The 26162-nt window shown below is 43.1% G+C and overlaps 1 protein-coding gene across 1 annotated transcript in view; it reads right to left on the bottom strand.

Moving 5' to 3' along the window:
- The window catches only part of LOC106578257 (rhomboid-related protein 1), a 73846-nt gene that overhangs the window by 33612 nt on the left and 14072 nt on the right, over positions 1-26162 (bottom strand). Inside the window, exons 2-5 of the mRNA XM_014156915.2 lie at positions 24308-24466; positions 11327-11551; positions 9499-9647; positions 9154-9266 (exon numbers count right to left, since the gene is read on the bottom strand). Coding sequence (XP_014012390.1) covers positions 9154-9266; positions 9499-9647; positions 11327-11551; positions 24308-24466 — 646 coding nt within the window. The remainder of the gene's footprint in view (positions 1-9153; positions 9267-9498; positions 9648-11326; positions 11552-24307; positions 24467-26162) is intronic.

The following is a 26162-nucleotide window of genomic DNA, read 5'->3' as shown; positions in this document are numbered from 1 at the left end:
TTCTTGATTATCTCTATCCATTACAGAGGATCTCTGCTGTTACGTGACACTTCCTACGGCTCCCATGGGCTCTCAGAAGGCGGCAAAAAGCTGAATCGTGGCTTTGCAGGCTCTGGCTGAAAAAAAGTAGCGCGTTTGGGTAGTGGATGGTTACAGTACTGTGAGACTCAGGCGCGTGCCCGCGTCGACCCCATGCCTTGTTTTCTTTCGTCTGTTTACCTAAACGCAGATTCCCGGTCGGAATATTATCGCTTTTTTACGAGAAAAATGGCATACAAATTTACTTTAAACAGCGGTTGACATGCTTCGAAGTACGGTAATGGAATATTTAGAAATCTTTTGTCACGAATTGCGCCATGCTCGTGACCCTTATTTACACTTCGGATAGTGTCTTGAACGCACGAACAAAACGCCGCTATTTGGATATAACGATGGATTATTTTGAACCAAACTAACATTTGTTATTGAAGGAGCAGTCCTGGGAGTGCATTCTGACGAAGACCACCAAAGGTAATCAAACTTTTGTAATAGTAAATCGGAGTTTGGTCAGGGCTAAACTTGGTCGGTGTGTAAATGGCTAGCCGTGATGGCTGGGCTATCTACTGAGAATATTGCAAAATGTGCTTTCACCGAAAAGCTATTTTAAAATCGGACATATCGAGTGCATAGAGGAGTTCTGTATCTATAATTCTTAAAATAATTGTTATGTTTTTTGTGAACGTTTATCGTGAGTAATTTAGTAAATTCACCAGATGTTTGCGGGGGTATGCTAGTTCTGAACGTCACATGCTAATGTAAAAAAGCTGGTTTTTGATATAAATATGAACTTGATTGAACAAAACATGCATGCATTGTATAACATAATGTCCTAGGGTTGTCATCTGATGAAGATCATCAAAGGTTAGTGCTGCATTTAGCTGTGGTTTTGTTTTTTGTGACATTATATGCTAGCTTGAAAAATGGGTGTCTGATTATTTCTGGCTGGGTACTCTGCTGACATAATCTAATGTTTTGCTTTCGCTGTAAAGCCTTTTTGAAATCGGACATTGTGGTTAGATTAACGAGAGTCTTGTCTTTAAAATGCTGTAAAATAGTCATATGTTTGAAAAATGGAAGTTTTCGGATTTTAGAGGAGTTTGTATTTCGCACCACGCCCATCATTGGATATTGGAGCAGGTGTTCCGCTAGCGGAACGTCTAGATGTAAGAGGTTATTAATAAGTCAAACGACACCGCTGGTTCTGCTCACATTGCCCTACCCTATGCTTTGACCTCTTTCTCCCCTCTCTCTCCAGATGAAATCTTGCGTCTTGTGACGGCCAGCCGCCCAACAACCTGCCCGCTTGACCCTATCCCCTCCTCTCTTCTCCAGACCATTTCCGGAGACTTTCTCCCTTACCTCACCTCGCTCATCAACTCATCCTTGACCGCTGGCTACGTCCCTTCCGTTTTCAAGAGAGCGAGAGTTGCACCCCTTCTCAAAAAACCTACACTCAATCCCTCCGATGTCAACAACTACAGACCAGTATCCCTTCTTTCTTTTCTCTCCAAAACTCTTGAACGTGCCGTACTTGGTCAGCTCTCTTGCTATCTCTCTAAGAATGACCTTCTCGATCCAAATCAGTCAGGTTTCAAGGCTGGTCATTCAACTGAGACTGCTCTTCTCTGTGTCACGGAGGCTCTCCGCACTGCTAAAGCTAACTCTCTCTCCTCTGCTCTCATCCTTCTAGACCTATCTGCTGCCTTTGATACTGTGAACGATCAGATCCTCCTCTCCACCCTCTCCGAGTTGGGTATCTCCGGCGCGGCTCACTCTTGGATTGCGTCCTACCTGACAGGTCGCTCCTACCAGGTGGCATGGCGAGAATCCGTCTCCGCACCACGTGCTCTCACCACTGGTGTCCCCCAGGGCTCAGTTCTAGGCCCTCTCCTATTCTCGCTATACACCAAGTCACTTGGCTCTGTCATATCCTCACACGGTCTCTCCTATCATTGCTACGCAGACGACACACAATTAATCTTCTCCTTTCCCCCTTCTGATAACCAGGTGGCGAATCGCATTTCTGCATGTCTGGCAGACATATCAGTGTGGATGACGAATCACCATCTCAAGCTGAACCTCGGCAAGACGGAGCTGCTCTTCCTCCCGGGGAAGGACTGCCCTTTCCATGATCTCGCCATCACGGTGGACAACTCCATTGTGTCCTCCTCCCAGAGTGCTAAGAGCCTCGGCGTGACCCTGGACAACACCCTGTCGTTCTCCGCTAACATCAAGGCGGTGACCCGATCCTGTAGGTTCATGCTATACAACATTCGCAGAGCACGACCCTGCCTTACACAGGAAGCGGCGCAGGTCCTAATCCAGGCACTTGTCATCTCCCGTCTGGATTACTGCAACTCGCTGCTGGCGGGGCTCCCTGCCTGTCCATTAAACTCCTACAACTCATCCAGAACGCCGCAGCCCGTCTGGTGTTCAACCTTCCCAAGTTCTCTCACGTCACCTCGCTCCTCCGCACACTCCACTGGCTTCCAGTTGAAGCTCGCATCTGCTACAAGACCATGGTGCTTGCCTACGGAGCTGTGAGGGGAACGGCACCTCCATGCCTTCAGGCTCTGATCAGGCCCTACACCCAAACAAGGGCACTGCATTCATCCACCTCTGGCCTGCTGGCCTCCCTACCGCTGTGGAAGCACAGTTCCCGCTCAGCCCAGTCAAAACTTTTCGCTGCTCTGGCACCCCAACGGTGGAACAAGCTCCCTCACGACGCCAGGACAGCGGAGTCAATCACCACCTTCCGAGACACCTGAAACCCCACCTCTTTAAGGAATACCTGGGATAGGATATAGTAATCCTTCTAACCCCCCCCCCCCCAAAAGAAGATATAGATGTACTATTGTAAAGTGGTTGTTCCACTGGATATCATAAGGTGAATGCACCAATTTGTAAGTCGCTCTGGATAAGAGCGTCTGCTAAATTACGTAAATGTAAATGTAATGTAAATGTTGCCCGGGCGGTGTGTTTGGGATCATTGTCATGCTGAAAGACCCAGCCACGTTTCATCTTCAATGCCCTTGTTGATGGAAGGAGGTTTTCACTCAAAATCTCACGATACATGGCCCCATTCATTCTTTCCTTTACACGGATCAGTCGTCCTGGTCCCTTTGCAGAAAAACAGCCCCAAAGCATGATGTTTCCACCCCCATGCTTCACAGTAGGTATGGTGTTCTTTGTATGCAACTCATCATTCTTTGTCCTCCAAACACGACGAGTTGAGTTTTTACCAAAAAGTTATATTTTGGTTTCATCTGACCATATGACATTCTCCCAATCCTCTTCTGGATGATCCAAATGCTCTCTAGCAAACTTCAGACGGGCCTGGACATGAACTGGCTTAAGCGGGGGGACACGCCTGGCACTGCAGGATTTGATTCCCTGGCAGCGTAGTGTGTTACTGATGTTAGGCTTTGTTACTTTGGTCCCAGCTCTCTGCAGGTCATTCACTAGGTCCTCCCGTGTGCTTCTGGGATTTTTGCTCCATTTTCTTGTGATCATTTTGACCCCACGGGGTGAGATCTTGCGTGGAGTGAGGGAGATTATCAGTGGTCTTGTATGTCTTCCATTTCCTAATAATTGCTCCCACAGTTGATTTCTTCAAACCAAGCTGCTTACCTATTGCAGATTCAGTCTTCCCAGCCTGGTGCAGGTCTACAATTTTGTTTCTGGTGTCCTTTGACAGCTCTTTGGTCTTGGCCATAGTGGAGATTCCTCTTAAAGAAGAAGTTACAGGTCTGTGAGAGCCAGAAATCTTGCTTGTTTGTAGGTGACCAAATACTTATTTTCCACCATAATTTGTAAATAAATAAATTAAAAATCCTACAATGTGATTTTCTGGAAAAAAAAATTCTCATTTCGTCTGTCATAGTTGAAGTGTACCTATGATGACAAATTACAGGCCTCTCTCATCTTTTTAAGTGGGAGAACTTGCACAATTGGTGGCTGACTAAATACTTTTTTGCCCCACTGTATGTTAGAGTGGCCAGACGGAAGCCACTCCTCAGTAAAAAGGCACATGACAGCCCGCTTGGAGTTTGCCAAAAGGTACCTAAAGGACTCTCAGACCATGAGAAACAAGATTATTTGGTCTGATGAAACCAAGATTGAACTCTTTGGCCTGAATGCCAAGCGTCACATCTTGAGGAAACCTGGCACCATCCCTACGGTGAAGCATGCTGGTGGCAACATCATGCTGTGGGGATGTTTTTTAGCAGCAGTGACTGGGAGGTTAGTCAGGATCGAGGGAAAGATGAAAGGAGCAAAGTACAGAGAGATCATTGATGAAAACCTGCTTCAGAGCGCTCAGGACCTCAGATTGGAGTGAAGGATTGCCTTCGAACAGAACAACGACCCTAAGCACACAGCCAAGACAACGCAGGAGTGGCTTCGGGAGAAGTCTCTGAATGTCCTTGAGTGGCCCAGCCAGAGCTCCCCATCCTACCTGACAGAGCTTGAGAGGATCTGCAGGTGTACCAAGCTTGTACCGTCATACCAAAGAAGACTCGAGGCTGTAATCGCTGCCAAAGGTACTTCAACAAAGTACTAAGTAAAGGGTCTGAATACGTGATGTTTTTTTGTTTTTATTAATTTGCTAAAATTTCGAAAAACCTCTTTTTGCTTTGTCAGTACGGGGTATTGTGTGTAGATTGATGAGAGGATAGAAAGGCTGGGAGAGGAAGTGAGCCTGCATGGTGCCACATCGTGTGGTGAGGTTGACGGTGAGGAGGGCCCCATGGAGGACTGGCTGGGGGATTACCATAATCACACCGGCAGCCAATGAGCCAGCTGCACGACGCCAAGGTCACCCTGCCTGCCTCCTCAATGCACATTCACACTACCCCACCGCCAAGAGACTACATCAGAGGGGCTTACAGCCACAGAACCGCACACAAGGCAGGGGCTTTATGCAACACCAGGATCTATACACAATACAGGGCTCCATGGCTAATATTAAAGGGTTACATGCACTCAAACAGAACTCAGTTCATACAGGCTATACTGCTAATGTAGTGTTAGTGACAACTGAGTCCACACAACACCATTCATGCATTCAATGAACCAAAAAAACAAGAAGTATAATGAAGCAAGTGACTCAACTAGCTGAAGCAAAGCCAAATCGACAAGTACATAAGCTAGAAGAGTGGCTCATGTTTCCTCCATCTCTCGCTCTATATCTATCTGTCTTCTCTCTTCCTCCCTCAGGGCCACAGTGAATAATAAATATCCTTCCACCAGGAGTCAGAGCCTGAGTTAGGGTCAGGGTGTTAGTCACCTCTCCCTGGCACCTGAGGTGATTTATCTAGCCTTGTGTTCTCTGCACCCTCTTCTATCCTCCTCTAACCCCCCCCCTTCTACTTTCCTCTGCTCTCATTCTCCCTTTGCCTATAGGCTGGCTCAAAGTTGTTCTACATTGCACAGCAGGAAGGGAAAATACCTCCCAACTTGTTGTCTGATCGGACCCCTCTACTCCATCATGGCCATAATGACACTCATGCAAATCAACTTCCTGGAAAGAGATTAAAGAGGGCAGAGGACTCTATTTTTTTTATCAGAATAAAATGTTAAAATACAAAGGATAACTAATCCATCTCACATAATGGTGCATCAAATTCCCATGTCTTAAAATTCCCATTAGAGAAATACAATGTGGACTCCTTAATACAGATTTATTGGGTCTCCGCGACCTGATGAAACTGAGACAAATGTAAAACAACTTGCCTACCTATAGCATTCCCTTAACTTGTATTGCAGTGAAACACTCACACCTCCTGGGCTTACAAAACAAGTGACAATATTTTATCAAAAAAATACAAGGCAATTTTTAAACCTATTAAAGCCATTTCACCAAAACCGAGGAACAGAGCAAACAAAAAATCGATTTAGCCTGGTCTCAGGTTTTCATCATTCTTACAGGCTTTATTTTTTATCACATTGACAACTTGATGACCAACTGAATGCTCCTGAATCGATCCCATTAAGAGTGAACTCAATGATGGACTGACACCATTATTAGAATTGATAATCAGCATCATCGCAAAGCCAACCATATTTCTTATTTTGAATGAATGTATTGATATGGGAGCAACAGTATGGATATGGATTTTCACAGGTTTTGGGGGATTACAGTGGGATACAGTAGCAGTACACAATGACTGAAACTGGCTAGGGTCCCTATAAGCCTACAGGATCAACTGCTTTTCTGTCAACACCCACACACTAATGCAAGTTAAAGCATATTTACTCTTGCAAATACTAGGCCATGTCCAGTAACCGACTATTACATTAATTCATGAACACTGAAAATCAGCACCACGCAGAGCAGCTCATGACCTAGCTAGGATTCCTCATCCTCCACATTATATCATGAAGATCTGATGGTATAGTTACTCAAAAATGAAACCAGAAAAGAACTATGCATAGGTCGGAGATGTTTACTGTGTATAATCTAATCCCTTTAACTCTTGTACCGCCCTGTAACACACACGCACGCACACACACACACACACACACTACATCCTCAGGGAGACCTTCAGCAGCAACTAAACCCGGTGAGCTCTACTGTTTTACAAGAACAAACAAACCCTGACATGATTGAACAGAACATGAATATAAACATGAGATAGACAAAGGCTACAAAATGGAAAGAGAAAAAAAAGTTATCCCAAGTCATCTGTATCCCTGGGCAAGTTTTATTAACCTGGTACATCCATCCAGAAGTCTTGTGAGATTACATTCTGTTTTGCTAGCACAACGGTAAGTCTAGCGCAGCGGTAATCAGTCTGGTAATACAAGGCTTACGTCATCCACAAACAATCAGACAGGAGATTTCTGGGAAACGGACAGGGTTGTTCTCCCCGAGCTATGCAGTAACTTTACAAAGACAGACATATATACACTCGGACATAACCCCCCCCCTTCACACACACACACACACACACACACACACACACACACACACACACACACACACACACACACACACACACACACACACACACACACACACACACACATACACACACACACACACGAATGAAACCATATAAAGCACAGTAGAACATTTATGTTAATGGCAGTTGCTACTCGGCCTTAACTCAAACAGACAATTCATTCCAACAGCATAAAGCTATAAACCTTGCTATATGGCGTTTGGCATTAAATGAGCCACACTAAAACTCCAGTGGAAGAGTCAAAACAGAAGTCAGCACCACTTGCTCACTTACTTGTCCCCCCTCTTTTTCTCTCTTTGATGTCTGCCTGTTCTTTTCATGTAAAATGTTAGCTGAAGGCAGGAGGGCTCAGGGATCTGGGTCTTTATTACTTTCTCACTGTGCCTAGAGCCTGGGCGTTTGGCCCCATTGACCTCTCACCTGGACGTGAATCCTCGGTCTCTCATAACTCCCGTTATTACGTGTGCCTCATCATTAGCTGCCCTAAAACCATGCCTGAAACCTGTGAGTTTGACCCCTGGCTGAGCCTGTAGACCCCAAACTCCCCTGGCGCTGATCTACCTGCTTGAAAACAGACCTTCCACTGCTTTTCCTCCTACTTCAGTTTCGGCTGCACTTAGGCTAATACCCGAGAGAGGAGGACTAAAATCCTCTGTTTCACTGGCTCACTTTTTTTCTCTTTTTCCGCCTTTCTCTGATTCTTTTTTTAATTTACTTTATTTCACCTTTATTTTACCAGGTAGGCTAATTGAGAACAAGTTCTCATTTATAACTGCGACCTGTCCAAGGTCTGTCATCATCACAAAAATAAATAAAAGCATGAGCATGTACTGTGTGTGTGTGTGTGTGTGTGTGTGTGTGTGTGTGTGTGTGTGTGTGTGTGTGTGTGTGTGTGTGTGTGTGTGTGTGTGTGTGTGTGTGTGTGTGTGTGTGTGCACGTGCAGGTGTGTGTAAATTTCAGGGAGCACGAGGAGTTGAATGACATTTACACCATCTTACGCTAGCAGGGAAATAAGGGTAGTGAAAGAATCAATGTTTTTAGTAGACAATAGAAAAACAGTACAAAATGAATGAATATCGCTCAATTGGAATTAGGCTTGAGCTTCTGATACAAGTACAAGTCAGAGAGAAAGTGATTTGCAACGTCAGAAAACAAAATCATGCAGAGTGGAGATAAAAGAGATACAGTAGTAGGAAACAAGGGTTTTACGCGTCAGAAGGTCAGCATCCCAGAGTCGCCTCTTCACTGTTGACGTTGAGACTGGTGTTTTGCAGGTACTATTTAATGAAGCTGCCAGTTGAGGACTTGTGAGGCGTCTGTTTCTCAAACTAGACACGCTAATGTACTTGTCCTCTTGCTCAGTTGTGCACCGGGGCCTCCCACTCCTCTTTCTATTCTGGTTAGAGCCAGTTTGCGCTGTTCTGTGAAGGGAGTAGTACACAGCGTTGAACGAGATCTTCAGTTTCTTGGCGATTTTTCGCATGGAATAGCCTTCATTTCTCAGAACAAGAAGACTGACGAGTTTCAGAACAAAGTTCTTTGATTCTGGACATTTTGAGCCTGTAAACGAACCCACAAATGCTGATGCTCCAAATACTCAACTAGTCTAAAGGAGGCCAGTTTTATTGCTTGTTTAATCAGACAACATGTGCTAACAATTGCAAAAGGGTTTTCTAAAGATCATTTAGCCTTTTAAAATGATCAACTTGGATTAGCTAACACAACGTGCCATTGGACACAGGAGTGATGGTTGCTGACAATGGGCCTCTGTACGCCTATGTAGATATTCCATAAGAAATCAGCCATTTCCAGCTACAATAGTCATTTTCAACATTAACAATGTCTACACTGTATTTCTGATCAATTTGATGCTATTTTAAATGGACAAAATATTTGCTTTTCTTTCAAAAACAAGGACATTTCTAAGTGACCCCAAACTTTTGAATGGTAGTGTACATTTTATGGCCAACTTACCAGCCATGTGGAACAGACACCAAGGAACTAAAATATTAATACACCAACACATTCATATACTAAAACACCAAAGTACCAAGATACAGTACTATCAGCACTAAAATACAGGGTTACTAACACAATAAACAACGATACTATCACATCAACCAACGTTGCAAACCCACTGACACTCACCTGCCACAACACCGGCCATGTACAGCAGACTGATGCGTAGGATTCCGTGGACCATCTCCAAGGGAACGCCGATCATCAGCTGGAGCAGAGCGTTGAACCCCAGCTGCTCCAACCTGAGAGACACAGTGAACAGGAGGATGATTCTGGTCTCAATAACAGATTAATTATGCATATAGTTTTAATCAGCTCCTTTAGTCTAGACACTTCATCAATGTTAACTACAGTAGTCATCTATCACCATCAATCCTATCTAATGCATTATCGGTCAATGCCTTCCAGTATCAATTAATGTTGCTTCACACTGCGTGTGTGTGTGTGTGTGAATCAGGAGGGGTGGTCTCTTACCCAACGTGCATGAACATGTAGCTAAAGAAGCGCCAGACCTGGTGGCGGTGTCTGGGGTGGTACACCAGGGGGCTCTTCATGAAGTCTGGCTGGTACGTCTGCAGCACCCACTTATTCAGCATGATGCCATAACACATGAACACGATGATCTGACGGGAGAGACGACACACGCTGGTTCACACCCACGTCTCTTCATTCAGACACTCATTGATATCATATAATAAAGATTTCTGTTATGAGAGCCAAGAAATTGCAGTGCCAATACGAATTGTGATTTTGCTAATAAATGCCATGAATGTCGTCTTTTTTCGAACGCCGTATGCCTTGCGTCGGTTGAAGACTTCCATTGGCACCAACAAGAGATGCACATACAGAGAGACACAGAGCTGGACCGATTCCATTTGCTCCTTTCATAAAACATAATCTCCATGAATTTGAATGAAAGGAAATAGTCATTATCATAGCCTCATTGTCATTACAGACCATTCACCGCCATTGTGAAGCATTTAGATATAAACGCAGTGTTGGTCCCATGTTTCATGAGCTGAAGTAAAAGATTCCAGAAATTTTCCATATGCAAAAAAAGCTTATTTCTCTAAAATGTTGTGAACAAATTTGTTTAGATCCCTGTCAGTGAGAATTTCTCCCTTGCCAAGATTTTAGATTTTCTTTGTTGTTGTTGAATTGAACCTTTATTTAACTAGGTAAGGTAGTTAGAAACAAATTCTTATTTACAATGACAGCCTACCCTGGCCAAACCTGGACGATGCTGGGCCAGTTGTGCGCCACCCTATGGGACTCCCAATCACCGCCGGATGTGATACAGCCTGCGCCACTCAGGAGCTCTAATCATCCACCTGACAGGTGTGGCATAAACCGCCTCCAACGTCATTTTAGAGAATTTGTCAGTACGTCCAATGACGTTGGAGGCGGCTTATGGTAGAGAAATTATCATAAAATTCTCTGGAAACAGCTCTGGTGGATATTCCTGCAGTCAGCATGCCAATTGCACGCTCCCTCAAAACTTGAGACATCTGGGGTATTGTGTTGTGACAAAACTGCACATTTTAGAGTGGCCTTTTATTGTCCCCAGCACAAGGTGCACCTGTGTAATGATCATGTTGTTTAATCAGCTTCTTAATACGCCACACCTGTCAAGTGGATGGATTATCTTGGCAAAGGAGAAATGCACACTAACAGGGATGTAAACAAATTTGCGCACAAAATTTGAGAAATAAGCTTTTTCTGCATTTGGAAAATCTTTTATTTCAGCTCATGAAACATGGGCCCAAGACTTTACATGTTGCATTTATATTTTTGTTAAGTATATTTCAATTGACTGATTTCCTTATATGAACTGTAACTCAGTAAAATATTTTAAATTGTTGCATGTTGCGTTTATATTTTAGTTCAGTGTAAGAGCACTTCATTCGCTTTCTTCAGAATGGCAGTGAGTTAGAACAGAAAGTGCTGTTGCTTCGCTGAGGAGCAGCAGGTTTTATAGCATTGCCTGTTCAAGCCAAGGCCTCTGGGGCTAAAGCTGTCTAGTGGATATTTTCTTTCCTCTCACTAAATTGTTCCAATAATGTCAATGACTTGGCCAGAGACTAGTCCACTGGCTTGGTTTCCCAGTTCTACATTCAATCATGAAATTCAATCATGAAAGCCAATACAGTGTTGCCTTTGAGGACAGGCATCGATTGCACCTCCTTAACCATTGTTTACCAAATAGTTGGTCAGTGCCCACATATGACAAAGCTAAAGACTTTCTATGCCATAAACATTGTTCTGCTTATTTTAAGGGTCTTCTTTCTCTCTTCCCTCTCACCTGGACAATGGTAATGATGGCCATGAATATGGGCGGGGGACAAAGGCGGTTCTGGTGGAAGTACCAGCGCCGGTCTGTCTCGCAGGGCAGGATCTCATAGGCCACGTAGCGCACAAAGCGCTTGTACACACCCAGGCCCGTCTCATCCAATAGGATCTCTCGCTGCAGCGTACGGCGGCCATTGGCGATGGCCCGTCGGAAACTGCTGGAGCGCTTGCTGCTCATCTGAAGAGAAGGGCGGGAGATGGATGACATATAGAAAAAGAAAGGAGAAAGAGAGAGAACGAGAACAAAGTTAGTATTCCTTTGACTGACAGAGTGAAGAAATATATCATTTGATAGATGAACTGGCATGCTAAATGGCTGCAACTGCTTTTAGAAGTTGACTTTTCAACTGCACTCAACTTCAAACAAAGGGGGGGGGCATGCGGTGGGGAGACCGGTGACAGCCTTCTGTTATCATTGAGACTCCAGGTTTGTTTAGTGAGCAGGAACGGCACAGCTGGGGCTAGCATGACTTGGTACATGGAATCCCTGATGTCTGCTGCTTTAGTAGGACGTCTTGATGAAACACCCTGGTGCAACCACAACTGACAAGGATAAGGGACAGATTGTACAATGAATCTGGAAGAAAATTAACTTTCTCATATGATGACAATAAATCTGAAAGGTCCTACAAGGGCGGAGATAAGAACGTCACATCTCACTGTATATGGATCTGTGTATGCCTATGCCATAGAGAGAATGATGCTTAAATCCAAGATGATACATAGACAATATGTCAAGCCATATTCGTACTGTATCCATCTATACTGCAACAGTCGTCAAAGTCCCCACAGACCCCACCAAGGAGGCAGCTAAAGCAAACCAACCATAATTCATTAGGTGCTGTTGTGTGCAGGCTCATTACATCCGGACACTGTGGGGAGCATAATAATGAAAGTAGTCGGGTGCAATATGTACATGGTGCTAATGAAATAAACAAAACAAGGAGACAAATAAATATATAAACTAAGAACTATCACATACAAATGAGTCCCAGTCGTCTGAGGCTATTAACATTTATTTTCTATTTTTTAGGAATAACAGAAATATATAGTTAGTCTGTAGAGCGGTAGTGGATCGTGGTGAAGTATAGTCGAGCGGGATGCCGTGAGACACAGATTAGGTAATTATGATGCCAGGGTTGAACAATGAACGAGTGTGGGCCTGTGGCACACCGATAAGCAGCATGAAGACGAGAGGGGCTGCCGGCCCTCCCGTGGCTGCACCACTGCATATTTTAGCATGGAGATCAGGCCCAGGAAATGCAATTATACTGTACAAGCTTTAGGAGGGAGAGGAAAGCACATTAGGAAGGAAGGAAGGAAAGGAAAATGAGATGCCCTCGTGGATCTACTAGCTCCGGGGAAGCACAACTGCGGAAGTGAATGGTTTCCACCTGTCTTTACCAATGTCTTTAAGAGACTGAATAGGAGAAAAGGAGGTTGGGGGATGTACACACAAATAAAAATGTTCTTCTCTGTGGGCTTTCTTCTCTAAACGATGCCTGTGTTTCCAGTGTTTTAACAAAGTTTTTTTATCCGAAAACACCTACTGCCTTTCCTCTTAGCGATGCGTTTCTTCTCCCTCTCTGAGAGTTGTGCTCCTGAACGTTCCCGGGAGACGTTTCCAATTAGACACACTTGTCATTCTGCCTTGCCTTCTCCTCTGACATGTGGGACTGCCGCTTCTAAAGTGAGCATTAAGAGGCCTTTGAAGTTTGGGATATGAGACAAGGAGGCAGACAATAAGGCGTGTGAGCACGAGAGCTGACGACTTGACTGGTGAGCCCTGACAAACACAGCAGGAGCATTCTAGCAGGGTGTGCTAGTATCACATCCCATTGCATCACTACTCCGTACTCAGGAGAACCTCAGACTCTGGCATCAACAAGGTCCACAGCTAAAATTCCCCTGACAAGAAGCAAGATGATGTCTGCCAGGGACAATAATTGATATTAAAGGCTAAGGATGGAGCTGAAGATAGAATTCCCTTTTAGGGAGACCGGGATAGACCTAATTGACATCGTGTGTGTGTGTGTGCGTCCGTTTGTGTGTATTCCGAACAGCAGAATGCTCACACTCCCCTCCTTGCGAACAGTGTGAGCTTACAGTACATACTGGTTTCAGCTCAGCTCCAGCCTCTGTTCTTCATGATGACTTAATTCATTCTGGTGTTTTCTCAATAGTGTACAGTCGTGGCCAAAAGTTTTGAGAATGACAAGAATATAAATTTTCACAAAGTCTGCTGCCTCAGTTTGAATGATGGCAATTTGCATATACTCCAGAATGTTATGAAGAGTGATCAGATGAATTGCAATTAATTGCAAAGTCCCTCTTTGCCATGCAAATGAACTGATTCCCCCAAAAACATTTCCACTGCATTTCAGCACTGCCACAAAAGGACCAGCTGACATCTTGTCAGTGATTCTCTCGTTAACACAGGTGAGTGTGTTGACGAGGACAAGGCTGGAGATCACTCTGTCATTATGATTGACTTCGAATAACAGACTGGAAGCTTCAAAAGGAGGGTGGTGCTTGGAATCATTGTTCTTCCTCTGTCAACCATGGTTACCTGCAAGGAAACACGTGCCATCATCATTGCTTTCAACAAAAAGGGCTTCGGAGGCAAGGATATTGGTGCCAGTAAGATTGCACCTAAATCGACCATTTATCGGATAATCAAGAACTTCAAGGAGAGTGGTTCAACTGTTGTGAAGAACGCTTCAGGGCGCCCAAGAAAGTCCAGCAAGCGCCAGGACAGTCTCCTAAAGTTGATTCAGCTGCGGGATCGGGGCACCACCAGTATAGAGCTTGCTCTGGAATGGCAGCAGGCAGGTGTGAGTGCATCTGCACGCAAAGTGAGGTGACGACTTTTGGAGGATGGCCTGGTGTCAAGGGCAGCAAAGAAGCCACTTCTCTCCAGGAAAAACATCAGGGACAGACTGATATTCCGCAAAAGGTACAGGGATTGGACTGCTGAGGACTGGGGTAAAGTCATTTTCTCTGATGAATCCCCTTTCAGATTGTTTGGGGCATCCGGAAAAAAGCTTGTCCGGAGAAGACAAGGTGAGCGCTACCATCAGTCCTGTGTCATGCCAACAGTAAAGCATCCTGAGACCATTCATGTGTGGGGTTGCTTCTCAGCCAAGGGAGTGGGCTCACTCACAATTTTGCCTAAGAACACAGCCATGAATAAAGAATGGTACCAACACATCCTCCGAGAGCAACTTCTCCCAACCATCCAGGAACAGTTTGGTAACGAACAATGCCTTTTCCAGCATGATGGAGCACCTTGCCATAAGGTAAAAGTGATAACTAAGTGGCTCGGAGAACAAAACATCGATATTTTGGGTCCATGGCCAGGAAACTCCCTAGACCTTAATCCCATTGAGAACTTGTGGTCAATCCTCAAGAGGTGGGTGGACAAACAAAATCCACAAATTCTGACAAACTCCAAGCATTGATTATGCAAGAATGGCCAGCCATCAGTCAGGATGTGGCCCAGAAGTTAATTGACAGCATGCCAGGGCGGATTGCAGAGGTCATGAAAAAGAAGGGTCAACACTGCAAATATTGACTCTTTGCATCAACATTATGTAATTGTCAATAAAAGCCTTTGACACTTATGCTTGTAATTGCTTGTAATTATACTTCCGTATTCCATTGTAACATCTGACACAAATATCTAAAGACACTGAAGCAGCAAACTTTGTAGAAATTAATATTTGTCTTATTCTCAAAACTTTTGGCCACGACTGTACTTGTCGAATATAGCTTGAATATATAATAACACAAATAACACATATATAATAACACAAAGATGCTATTTGATCCATAGTTTTCCTTATATAGATGTATATTAGGAGGTATTGAGTTTGGTATCAAGTCATTCTAAATTACTCAGACGTGCCATTCCACTACATTTCCAAAATTGGTCCTGATGCTTTCCAAACAAAGTTTGGTAAATTTAGCTAATCTCATTTATTTAATTAATAGCTGATTGGGAGAGCATCAGCCCTCGCGCTCTTACACACAGAGCCCTCCAGGCGTAGAGTCAGAGAGTCCTGCTGCTAAACGATAGCTAGCTCGATTAATAAATTATTCAATTAATGTTACTAAATGATTTACCAAATCAAATTTTATTTGTCACATGCGCCAATTTTTTTTTATTTCAACTTTATTTAACCAGGTAGACTAGTTGAGAACAAGTTCTCCTTTACAACTGCGACCTGGCCAAGATAAAGCAAAGCAGTGTGACACAGACAACACAGAGTTACACATGGAATAAACAATAAACAAGCCAATAACACAATAAACAAGTCAATAACACAGTAGATAAAAAATAAAGTCTATATACAGCGTGTGCAAAAGGCATGAGGAGGTAAGGCAATAAATAGGCCATAGTAGCGAAGAATTACAATTTAGCAGATTAACACTGGAGTGATAAATGAGCAGATGATGATGTGCAAGTAGAGATACTGGTGTGCAAACGAGCAGAAAAGTAAATAAAAACAGTATGGGGATGAGGTAGGTAGATTGGGTGGGCTATTTACAGATGGACTATCTGTACAGCTGCAGCAATCGGTTAGCTGCTCAGATAGCTGATGTTTAAAGTTGGTGAGGGAAATAAAAGTCTCCAGCTTTAGAGATTTTTGCAATTCGTTCCAGTCACTGGCAGCAGAGAACTGGAAGGAAAGGCAGCCAAATGAGGTGTTGGCTTTGGGGATGATCAGTGAGATATGCCTGCTGGAACGTGTGCTACGGGTGGGTGTTGTTATCGTGACCAGTGAACTGAGATAAGGCGGAGCTTTACCTAGCATAGACTTATAGATGACCTGGAGCCAGTGGGTCCGACTAGAGCATACAGGTCGCAGTGGTGGGTGGCATAAGGTGATTTGGTAACAAAACGGATGGCACGGTGATAGACTGCATCCAGTTTGCTGAGTAGCGTATTGGAAGATATTTTGTAGATGACATCGCCAAAGTCGAGGATCGGCAGGATAGTCAGTTTTACTAGGGTAAGTTTGGCGGCGTGAGTGGAGGCTTTGTTGCGAAATAGAAAGAAAATACAACAGGTCTAAACCTTACCGTGAAATGATTAATTACAATCCCTTAACCAACAATGCAGTTCAAGAAATAGAGTTAAGAAAAGATTTACTAAATAAACTAAAGTAAAAAAATAAAATAGAATCAAAAAGTAATACAAGAAAATGACATGACAATAACGAGGCTATATACAGGGGGTACTGGTACAGAGTCAATGTGTGGGGGTACAGGTTAGTCGAGGTAATATGTAAAGTGACTATGCACATAGATAATAAACAGCGAGTAGCAGCAGTGTAAAGACAGAGGCGGGGGTGCCAAAAAAATTGTCAGGAGGGGACTAAGCACGAACCGTGAGGGGCCCCGGTGTTGAGGATCAGCGTGGCAGATGTGTTGTTGCCTACCCTTACCACCTGGGGCCAGCGCGTCTGGAAGTCCAGGATCCAGTTGCAGAGGGAGGTGTTTAGTCCCAGGGTCCTTAGCTTAGTGATGAGCTTTGTGGGCACTATGGTGTTGAATGCTGAGCTGTAGTCAATTAACAGCATTCTCACATAGGTGTTCCTTTTGACCAGGTTGGAAAGGGCAGTGTGGAGTGGGATTGAGATTGCGTCATCTGTGGATCTGTTGGGGCAGTATGCAAATTAGGGTTTCTGACATGATGGTGTTGATGTGAGCCATGACCAACCTTTCAAAGCACTTCATGGCTACAGATGTGAGTGCTACGGGGCGGTAATCATTCAGGAAGGTTACCTTCGCTTTCTTGGGCAAAGAGACTATGGTGGTCTGTTTGAAACATGTAGGTATTACCGACTTGGTCAGGGAGAGTTTGAAAATGTCAGTGAAGACACTTGCCAGTTGGTCCGCGCATGCTTTGAGTACACGTCCTGGTAATCCATCTGGCCCCGCTGTTTTGTGAATGTTGACCTGTTTAAAGGTTTTGCTCAGCTGGTGCTCTCATGCATGCTTCAGTGTTGCTTGCCTCGAAGAGAGTATAAAAAGCATTTAGCTCATCTGGTAGGCTTGCATCACTGGGCAGCTCGCAGCTGGGTTTCCCTTCATAGTATGGAATAGTTTTCAAGCCCTACCACATACTGTGAAGAACCAGGTTGGAATTTGAATGCCCCTGAATTACCATACAGTAAATGACTCACCATCACTTAGTTCTGTTAAACAGGATCAGCACGCCATTTACTACACATTTACTGGTAATTTATAATCCATTACTAAGCTATTAAATAAATGCAAACACACATTATTATAGCAAAATCCTTTTAAAATGAGAGCCCACCTTTATCTCCCCATAAGCCCATAGCCATAACCCTCCTTCATGGTTTTATCTTCAGGACCTAAACTGGAAAAACCTTTGGTCATGGACACTTAAGCATTGTGCACCATTCTGGAGCCAGCAATCCAAGTAAAAAATAAATGGTGCCTGCCTGAGTTTGTGGTGTGTTGCGAGGGTGTGTTTGTATGTGTGGAGCGTGTACGTGTGTGTACGACGAGCAGCCAGTATGTGTGTGTGGGATGATGGGGTGCAGGGATGGGATGATGGGGTGCATCTATCATCTTTTTTTGTCTTTCCCTTCAGTGAGACCCTGGTCTTCCACTCAGAAGACAGATGGACCGTGGGCACTAAACACGGTCAGACGACCCCATTGACACCTCTAAACAATATAATGACCACACTGGAGTCACTAAATATCCCAAAATGGCCTTGCTGGGGACACAAACATTCCCCAAGAGAGCTTCAGTCAGGTCACAGGTGGCAAACGGTTCTCTGGGCTTATGGTGTCAACTTCATCCATCATCAAGTGAAGCAGAAACCCAGAGAATCCCTGGAGCAATATTTGTGTTACACAGGAAACTGAAATATTCTTATTTGACTATTTACTGTAGGTAACTGAAGCATGCCCAGTAAAGTTTTCCTAACGTTGTATATATTTCTGTGTCATGACTACAACACAAAGCACATTGCCAGATGGTGGCAGAGGTGGGATCCGTATTGCTGTATCTCTCCCATTAAGGAGGAAAAATGACTAAGGCAAGGAGTTTTTCATGATCACAGTCACCTGACAATGATCCTACCTACAGAATGGGAGCTGTTGAATGTTCTCAGAGCATCATTTAAACTGCCACCTGAAGGAGAGGAATGACAGATGTATTTAATTTAACAACAATACATGATAGCAACTACCGGCACACTCTGTTAATGAGGTGAAATCAATTGTTACGAAACCCATAACTAGCCTATGGATATTAGGGGTCCTAGGCCTAGTTACATGGTCTGTAACCTGAATGAATGTGTGCATTTATGTGAGAACTCTGCTGTCTCCCTGGGAACATGTGCATCCAACACGGTCCTCAAATGCAATCTTACCTTGGTCCAGAACCAGCTCTCTCTCATGACTTCTTGTTCAGCCAGTTTAAGCGGATTAGTATTTTCTCAGTGGGTGAAGAAATATACATTTACAAAAAGGAAAAAATACCAAAGGCATGCCCAAACAATGACTCAAACACTAAAGACCTCATGACCACCAAACAAAACCAGCCACCTCCAAGCTTGGAGGTGCAAGCTTGGAGAGGAAAGCCCATATAAATTGTCAGAGACTCCAGTCACCCAAGTCATAGACTTTTCTCTGCTACCGCACCGCAAGTAGTACTGGAGCGCCAAGGCTAAGACCAAAAGGCTCCTCTACCCCCAAGCCATAAGACTGTTGAACAATTAATCAAATGGCCACTGGACTATTTACATTGCTGTTTATTATCTATGCATAGTCACTTCACCCCTACCTACATGTACAAATTACCTCAACTAACCTGTACCCCCACACACTGACTCAGTACTTGTACCCCCTGCATATAGCCTCGTTATTGTTATTATTGTGTTACTTTTTATTTTATTTTTATTTTCTTTACTTGGTAAATATTTTCTTAACTCTTCTTGAACTGCACTGTTGGTTAAGGGCTTGTAAGAAAGCATTTCACTGTAAGGTCTACACTTGTTGTATTTGGAGCATGTGACAAATAAAGTTTGATTTGATTTGAAGCTGGGACACTAACTGACAATCACCTTAATTGGCAACACCTGATGTGCTTATCAACCAGGCTCAGCACCTGGACAAAGTTGCTGGTGCCCCCTTGGGGAATGGACTGTGGAAGTGGTAGTGAGCTATAGTGTGCTGTTCAAACTACTACTTTTTCCCAATTTTGTTACATTACAGCCTTATTCTAAAAGCCTTATTTCATCATCAAGCTACACACGATACCCCATAATGACAGAGCTAAAACTGTTTTTTTTACATTTTAGCAAATGTATTGTCATGAATCTCCTGGTCGAGGATCAAAGGCCTCAGATCAGCTTGGTAAATAGCTGACAACAACCAGACCCTCTTACCCACAGAAGAGGAGAAGGGAGGGTGGGCCGGTTTTGACACCTTAACACTTGGTCATAAATTAGGCAGGAGGGGAATCTCTCCCTTTGCTCCTCAGTATTGGGAAAGGAATGTATTTTTTACAGAGACATTTTGCTGCCCAAAACTATAACACCCAAAGAGTGAACTTTGGAACAATATGTATAAGATAGGAATGTTAAGAATGGTCCATGGGGATCTAAAGAATAATCCTGTCATATTGCTTTTCATTTTGTGATGGCATTAAAAACTGTATAAGGAAAATACTGTAACTTAGGAAGGAAACACATTCAAGCTTTCAAGTTTCTATCCAATATGATGTTAATATAATATGAAGAACGATGAAACTATTTTTGTTAACATATTGATTTTGTTTTTCTAATGAGATAATGGTTTTTCACGCCCCTAATGAGGTCAGAAGAGCGTGTCAGTGTGATGGAACTGCGTTTCCGACCAGAGTGCTTAAAAGGATTCACTAAGAATTAACATATCAGACCAGCAGATGGACAGTGTGAGCTGAACATTACGAATGGTTGAAACTCTAAGACTCAACACGAGGTGAGAAGATAAGCTCATCTATCAGACCAGAAAAGCGTGGAGTGTTGGCCACATGTTGAAATGGTTAGAAACTCTGAAACTCAACACGAGTGAAGATAAAGACTAGCCCAGAACATTTCACAGTCTGCAGCTGTACATGTAAAGTGGTCTTGACTAGAACTTGACTATCTACCTGAGAAAGGAAGGAGAAGATCCCATCTCAGACAATCATTTGAGCATCTGAAGAAACATCCACTATAAACCAGAACAACTAAGAAGGACATTGTGACCTCTGGTGGACAACCAGAGCCTTACACTCATCAAGCCACTTCCATAGAAGGATCGATTGGTTTCAGAGAGACGAAGGACAAAGACATCTACACGTAAATACATTACATTCCTTACCCCAAATGGACGATGGATCGTGAGCAAAGTATTACTATTACTTTAAGGGTAGATTCCAAATGTACGTTAAGTTTGACTCTCTTTGTCTCTCCCTCTCTTTATCTACCCCTCCCTCTCCATGTGTGTAACAAGCTGTCATATCTTGTCAGTCCACTAGGGACTTTGTCTAAAGGAATTGTGAATGTGTATTCTGTGTTATTATTTAGTTAGTTAGTAAATAAATGATTAAATCAATTTGTGTAGTACTGAATAATCAGAAAGGCTGGGGTTCTTGTGGATTCAAGAAGTCTGCGACGTTCAGAATGAGACTGATGAGGTAATGATTAACAGGTGACGTATTGATGTAAGAGATATCTACATATCTTCTAGAGTTAATTCGGGAGATGGTAACTTGTTAAACAACTTTTCCCGTGGTGCCCAAAATTCCTAATGAGTTAATTGTTACATAATTAATTGAAATCAGCTGGCAATTAAACATAGTTGATTCGATAAATAACAGTCATCACGTTAATGAAAGTCCCGTCACGACATTATAAAAAAAAATACAGAAATACCTTATTTACAAAAGTATTTGTGGTTCCAAACGTCTTCTATTTAAGAATGATGTAGGCCACTGTGTTCTTGGGGAACTTCAATGCTGCGACATTTTTTTTTGTACCCTTCCCCGGATCTGTGCCTCGACACAATCCTGTCTCGGACCTCTACGGACAATTCCTTCGACCTCATAGCTTGGTTTTTGCTTTGACATGCAATGTCAACTGTGGGACTTATATAGATAGGTGTGTGCCTCCAATCAAGTTGTAGAAACATTTCATAGATGATCAATGGAAACAGAATGCACCTGAGCTCAATTTCGAGTCTCATGGCAAACGGTCTGAATACTTATGTAAATACGGTATTTCTGCATAACGTTTTTAATACATTTGCTAACATTTCCAAACACCTGTTTTTGCTTTGTAATTATGGGGTATTGTGCGTAGAATGATGAGAATTTTTTTAAATCGATTTTAGAACAAGGCTGTAATGGAACAAAATGTAGAAAAAGTCAGGGGGTCTGAATACTTTCCGAATGCACTATATGTAGAGTGTACAGTGAATAAACATGTGAAAACACACAGCACGAAAGAAACACTGTCACACATACACACTGCTCAATCTCCCTAGGCAAGGTTGTTCTATCTTCCTGTTCAAGTCTTAACTCAGGCTAGATGTTCACTGGATGTGCTACCTTGTCCCGGACCTGCTGTTTTGGACTCTCTCTCTACCGCATCTGCTGTCTTTAACTCTGAATGATCGGCTATGAAAAGCCAACAGACATTTACTCCTGAGATGCTGTCCTGTTGCACCCTCTACAACCACTGTGATTATTATTATCATCATCACGTGACCCTGCTGGTCATCTATGAACGTTTGAACATCTTGGCCATGTTGTTATAATCTCCACCCGGCACAGCCAGAAGAGGACTGGCCATCCCTCAGAGCCAGGTTCCTCTCTAGGTTTCTTCCTAGGTTCTGACCTTTCTAGGGAGTTTTTCCTAGCCACTGTGCTTCTACATCTGCATTGCTTGCTGTTTGGAGTTTTAGGCTGGGTTTCTGTACAGCACTTTGTGACATCGGCTGATGGAAAAAGTTCTTTATGAATAAATTTGATTGATTGAAATAAATTCGTTTGATGAGATAATATAATGGCAGTGGTGCAATTTCCAACAAAAAAATACCATTTAACATTTACATTTTAGTGTTAAACAAATCAAATTCTATTTTAGATTCTTCAAAGTAGCCACCATTTGTCTTGATGACAGCTTTGCACACTCTCAACCAGCTTCATGAAGAATATTTTTCCAACAATCTTGAAGGAGTTATCACATATGTTGAGCACTTGTTGGCGCTTTTCCAACTCAACCCAAACCATCTCAATCGGGTTGAGGTTAGGTTTATTGTTGGAGTGCTGCATCAGATGACCTGGCCTCCATAGCCATAACCTTCCTTTATGGTTTTATCTTCAGGACCTAAACTGGAAATACTCAAGACAGACTAGTCTTGAGTCCGGTCTCGAGACCACATATTGAGTGTCTTGGTCTTGTCTTGGACTCGGATACATTTTGACTCGGTCTTGGGCAACGATAATTCAAAGATCATCATTTCTTCACGAGACCAGCGGAGCAGTAAACTCATAATTATCAACCCCAGTTCAGTCAACACATAAAACCGCTTCGCCAGGCCAAATACACACTTCTTTCATGCTACATTTATAAAGTATGCTTCCTACTTTACTCATAACTTTACTGTCCTTTACTTTTGTTGAAAAATATCCTCAAACCTTGTTGCACTTGTCAAAATGTTCTTGTTCCACTAGTAGGGGAGACTGGGGCAAATTTGAGAAAATGTAACATTTTTTTTACATATATTTGACACCAGTTTTGTTTAGTGATAATTTGTAGTGCTAAATTAATTTTTTACAAATTTGAATGGATTAAGAATCTATATCTTCGACTGAAATATTAACACTGAAATACTGTACATTTTGAGCTCTTATTATTGTGGTGATCTGACAATTACAATCATGGTTTTGACTCAGACTCGATTAGCTCCCGTCTTTGTCTTGGCTTGGTCTCACTTTAGGTGGTCTTGAACACAACACTGCAATGTCCTCCGTCACATTCTGTCAATGATGTCCCCCCTATAAATCTCCCTGGGGTGTATGATCACGTTGAGAAAAAATGGGTTCAATTAAAGGAGGATAATATCTGCAGAAGGGAGTAGTCGGAGGAAAGAGTATCACACCTTGGATGGATGGAGTAACAGAAGGAATAGACGTGAAGATCCATAAAGGGAAGAGTGGATGGTAGAAGGAGGAGAGTAAAGTAAAGGATGGGTTCAAATGTCAGCGAGAGCATCTGCATTGCTGATCACACACTAGAAGCGAGACCTGAAAATTTGAAATTCAAGCTTTCATTACAAACCATGAGCAACACAGTGGGAAAGAAGGGAAAATGTCAGGAATTGCATTGCGTTTAATTAATCCCGCTGCTTACACCGTATGCTGTGAGGAGGAGCAGACACATGCTCTGGTCTGTGGCTACACAGGGCTGAGAATCACCTCAGCCCCTTTAAAAGGCTTTGCATTAATTCATAATAGGAACACCAGGTCTAAACACAGACAGGTTAGGTAGAGAGGAATGAATAAGAATGATGTCTATGATCTCCTAGCAGCATCACAAGACTCAGAACCCTGCTCAGCAGAAGACATCGAGGCAAGGTTTTCTCCTCTGCTCCACCACCAGATAATACAGTACATTACGCTACAAGTGCATGATATTCTCATGCTATGAATTATGAGTTTGAATGTCTGTATGCGTGTGTGTGTGTGAGGCGCACTTGTGTGTTTGTGTGTATTATCATTAAATAATTTGAGTGTGCAAATCTAACCTTTCTCAAATAATTCTGTTGCGTGTGTGTGTACTATGCCTTCTTCTGTATGAATGTGCCTCTGTGTGTGTGTGTGTGCATGCTTCTGTGTGTGTACCCTTTCAGCCACTTACCAGCTCAATGAGCTCCTGGTAGCACACCTGTCCATCCTCGTTGTTCTGCACCAGGGCGAACAGCATGTCGAGTTTGGAGGGGTCCAGCTGCAGCTCATGGTGCTCCACCAAACTGGTGAAGTTCTCCACTGCGATGAAACCGGTGTTGTCTGGGTCCAGCTGGAAAACACAACACAACAAACACTCAGTACAGGCTGACCAGAATAGTGCTGCTGTTGATGATGATAGTAGTATTGCCTATTAGCAAGAATGGGCTCAATTCCATTTAAATTCACAGAATTTATTTTCATGGAAGATTTTTTAAATTCTTGTTATTTAAAAGGGAATTTACCTCATCCCTGAGTATTAGTGATTCTCTTTCTTTACCTCCCGTTATACATAATCATAATGCATCTTATGTGCTGTACTTTTTTAAAGCACATTGCACTCAATACGCTGCAGTGATTGTCACGACTTCTGCCGAAGTCGATGCCCCTCCTTGTTCGGGTGGTGCTCGGCGATCGATGTCACCGGTCTTCTAGCCACCATTGATCAGTTTTTCATTTTCCATTGGTTTTGTCTGGTCTCCTTATACACCTGTTTCTTATCCCAGTAATTACATGTTGTGTATTTAACCCTCTGTTTCCCCTCATATCCTTGTCGGTGATTGTTTGTTATGTTATGTACGTGTTGATTATGTATCGGTGTGCGACGGGTTATTGTTTACCCGGATTATTGAGTACGTTGGTTTTGGAGTTAGTTTAAAAAAAAAGAAATACTCAATTTTTAACCACTTTGGTTTCTCCTGCGCCTGACTTCCCTGCCACCTACATACACGGATTATGACAGTGATGTAGAGAGATACTGTATGAATGAATCTTCATGAGTGCATCAGTAATCACCTGGTCACACAAATTTCCTAGGTGGCAAAGGTAAAATCAAGTAAAATATTATTTGTCATATGCTTTGTAAACAGTCTCTCCCAACAGTGAGAGAATTTTTTTTAAATAATAGAAAGATAATGAGGAATAACTACACAATAACAATAACTTGGCTATATACACAGGGTACCAGTACCATGTCCGGATGGATATATAGTCATTTATTGGCGTAGTAACAAACCCCCACCTTGAAACCCATGCGACCCCCCCCCAGAAATGATCAGCCCCCTCAGCAACCTGCGCCACATCTAATTTTAACACACACACACTGTCCATGACAAAAACTGTTCACACCTCTCGTTAGCAGAGAGAATTTTGCAGTTTTAAAGCTAATTTCATGCAATTCTATACATTTTGCCATGTCTTGTGTGTTCATATGATAAAAACTGCTAATGTACCACCAAATTTCAAAATTGCACCTTCTGCATTCAACTATTACAATTCTCAACAGTAAATTAAAAGCCAGACAGGATCTTAAAAATATATACAATTTCATCCAGGAGGTCACCTATTGAGTAGGGCTGAACTATTCCATAGACAACAGTCGACAGCAGAGACACAACAGATGTAACAGTGTAGGTTCCGTCCCTCTCTTCGCCCCAACCCGGGCTCGAACCAGGGACCCTTGCACACATCAACAACTGACACCCATCGAAGCATCGTTACCCATCGCGCCACAAAAGCCGCAGCCCTTGCAACGCAAGGGGAAACCCTACTACAAGTCTCAGAGCGAGTGACGTCACTGATTGAAACGCTATTAGCGCGCACCACTGCTAACTAACTAGCCATTTCACATCGGTTACACAGACATGCCAGGACAATGGCGAGCAACAGAGCCAAGAGAGAAGAAAATGTCAATAAGAGCAGCATTAATTAAACCATATTGTCAGTGGGAACATTATTAGAAGAATCAGACGAGCCTTAGACAAAAATAC

This window comes from Salmo salar, chromosome ssa19 (assembly GCF_905237065.1).
Source record: "Salmo salar chromosome ssa19, Ssal_v3.1, whole genome shotgun sequence".
In the NCBI taxonomy this organism is placed as follows: domain Eukaryota; kingdom Metazoa; phylum Chordata; class Actinopteri; order Salmoniformes; family Salmonidae; genus Salmo; species Salmo salar.
This window is presented reverse-complemented; position numbering and strand designations above follow the sequence as displayed.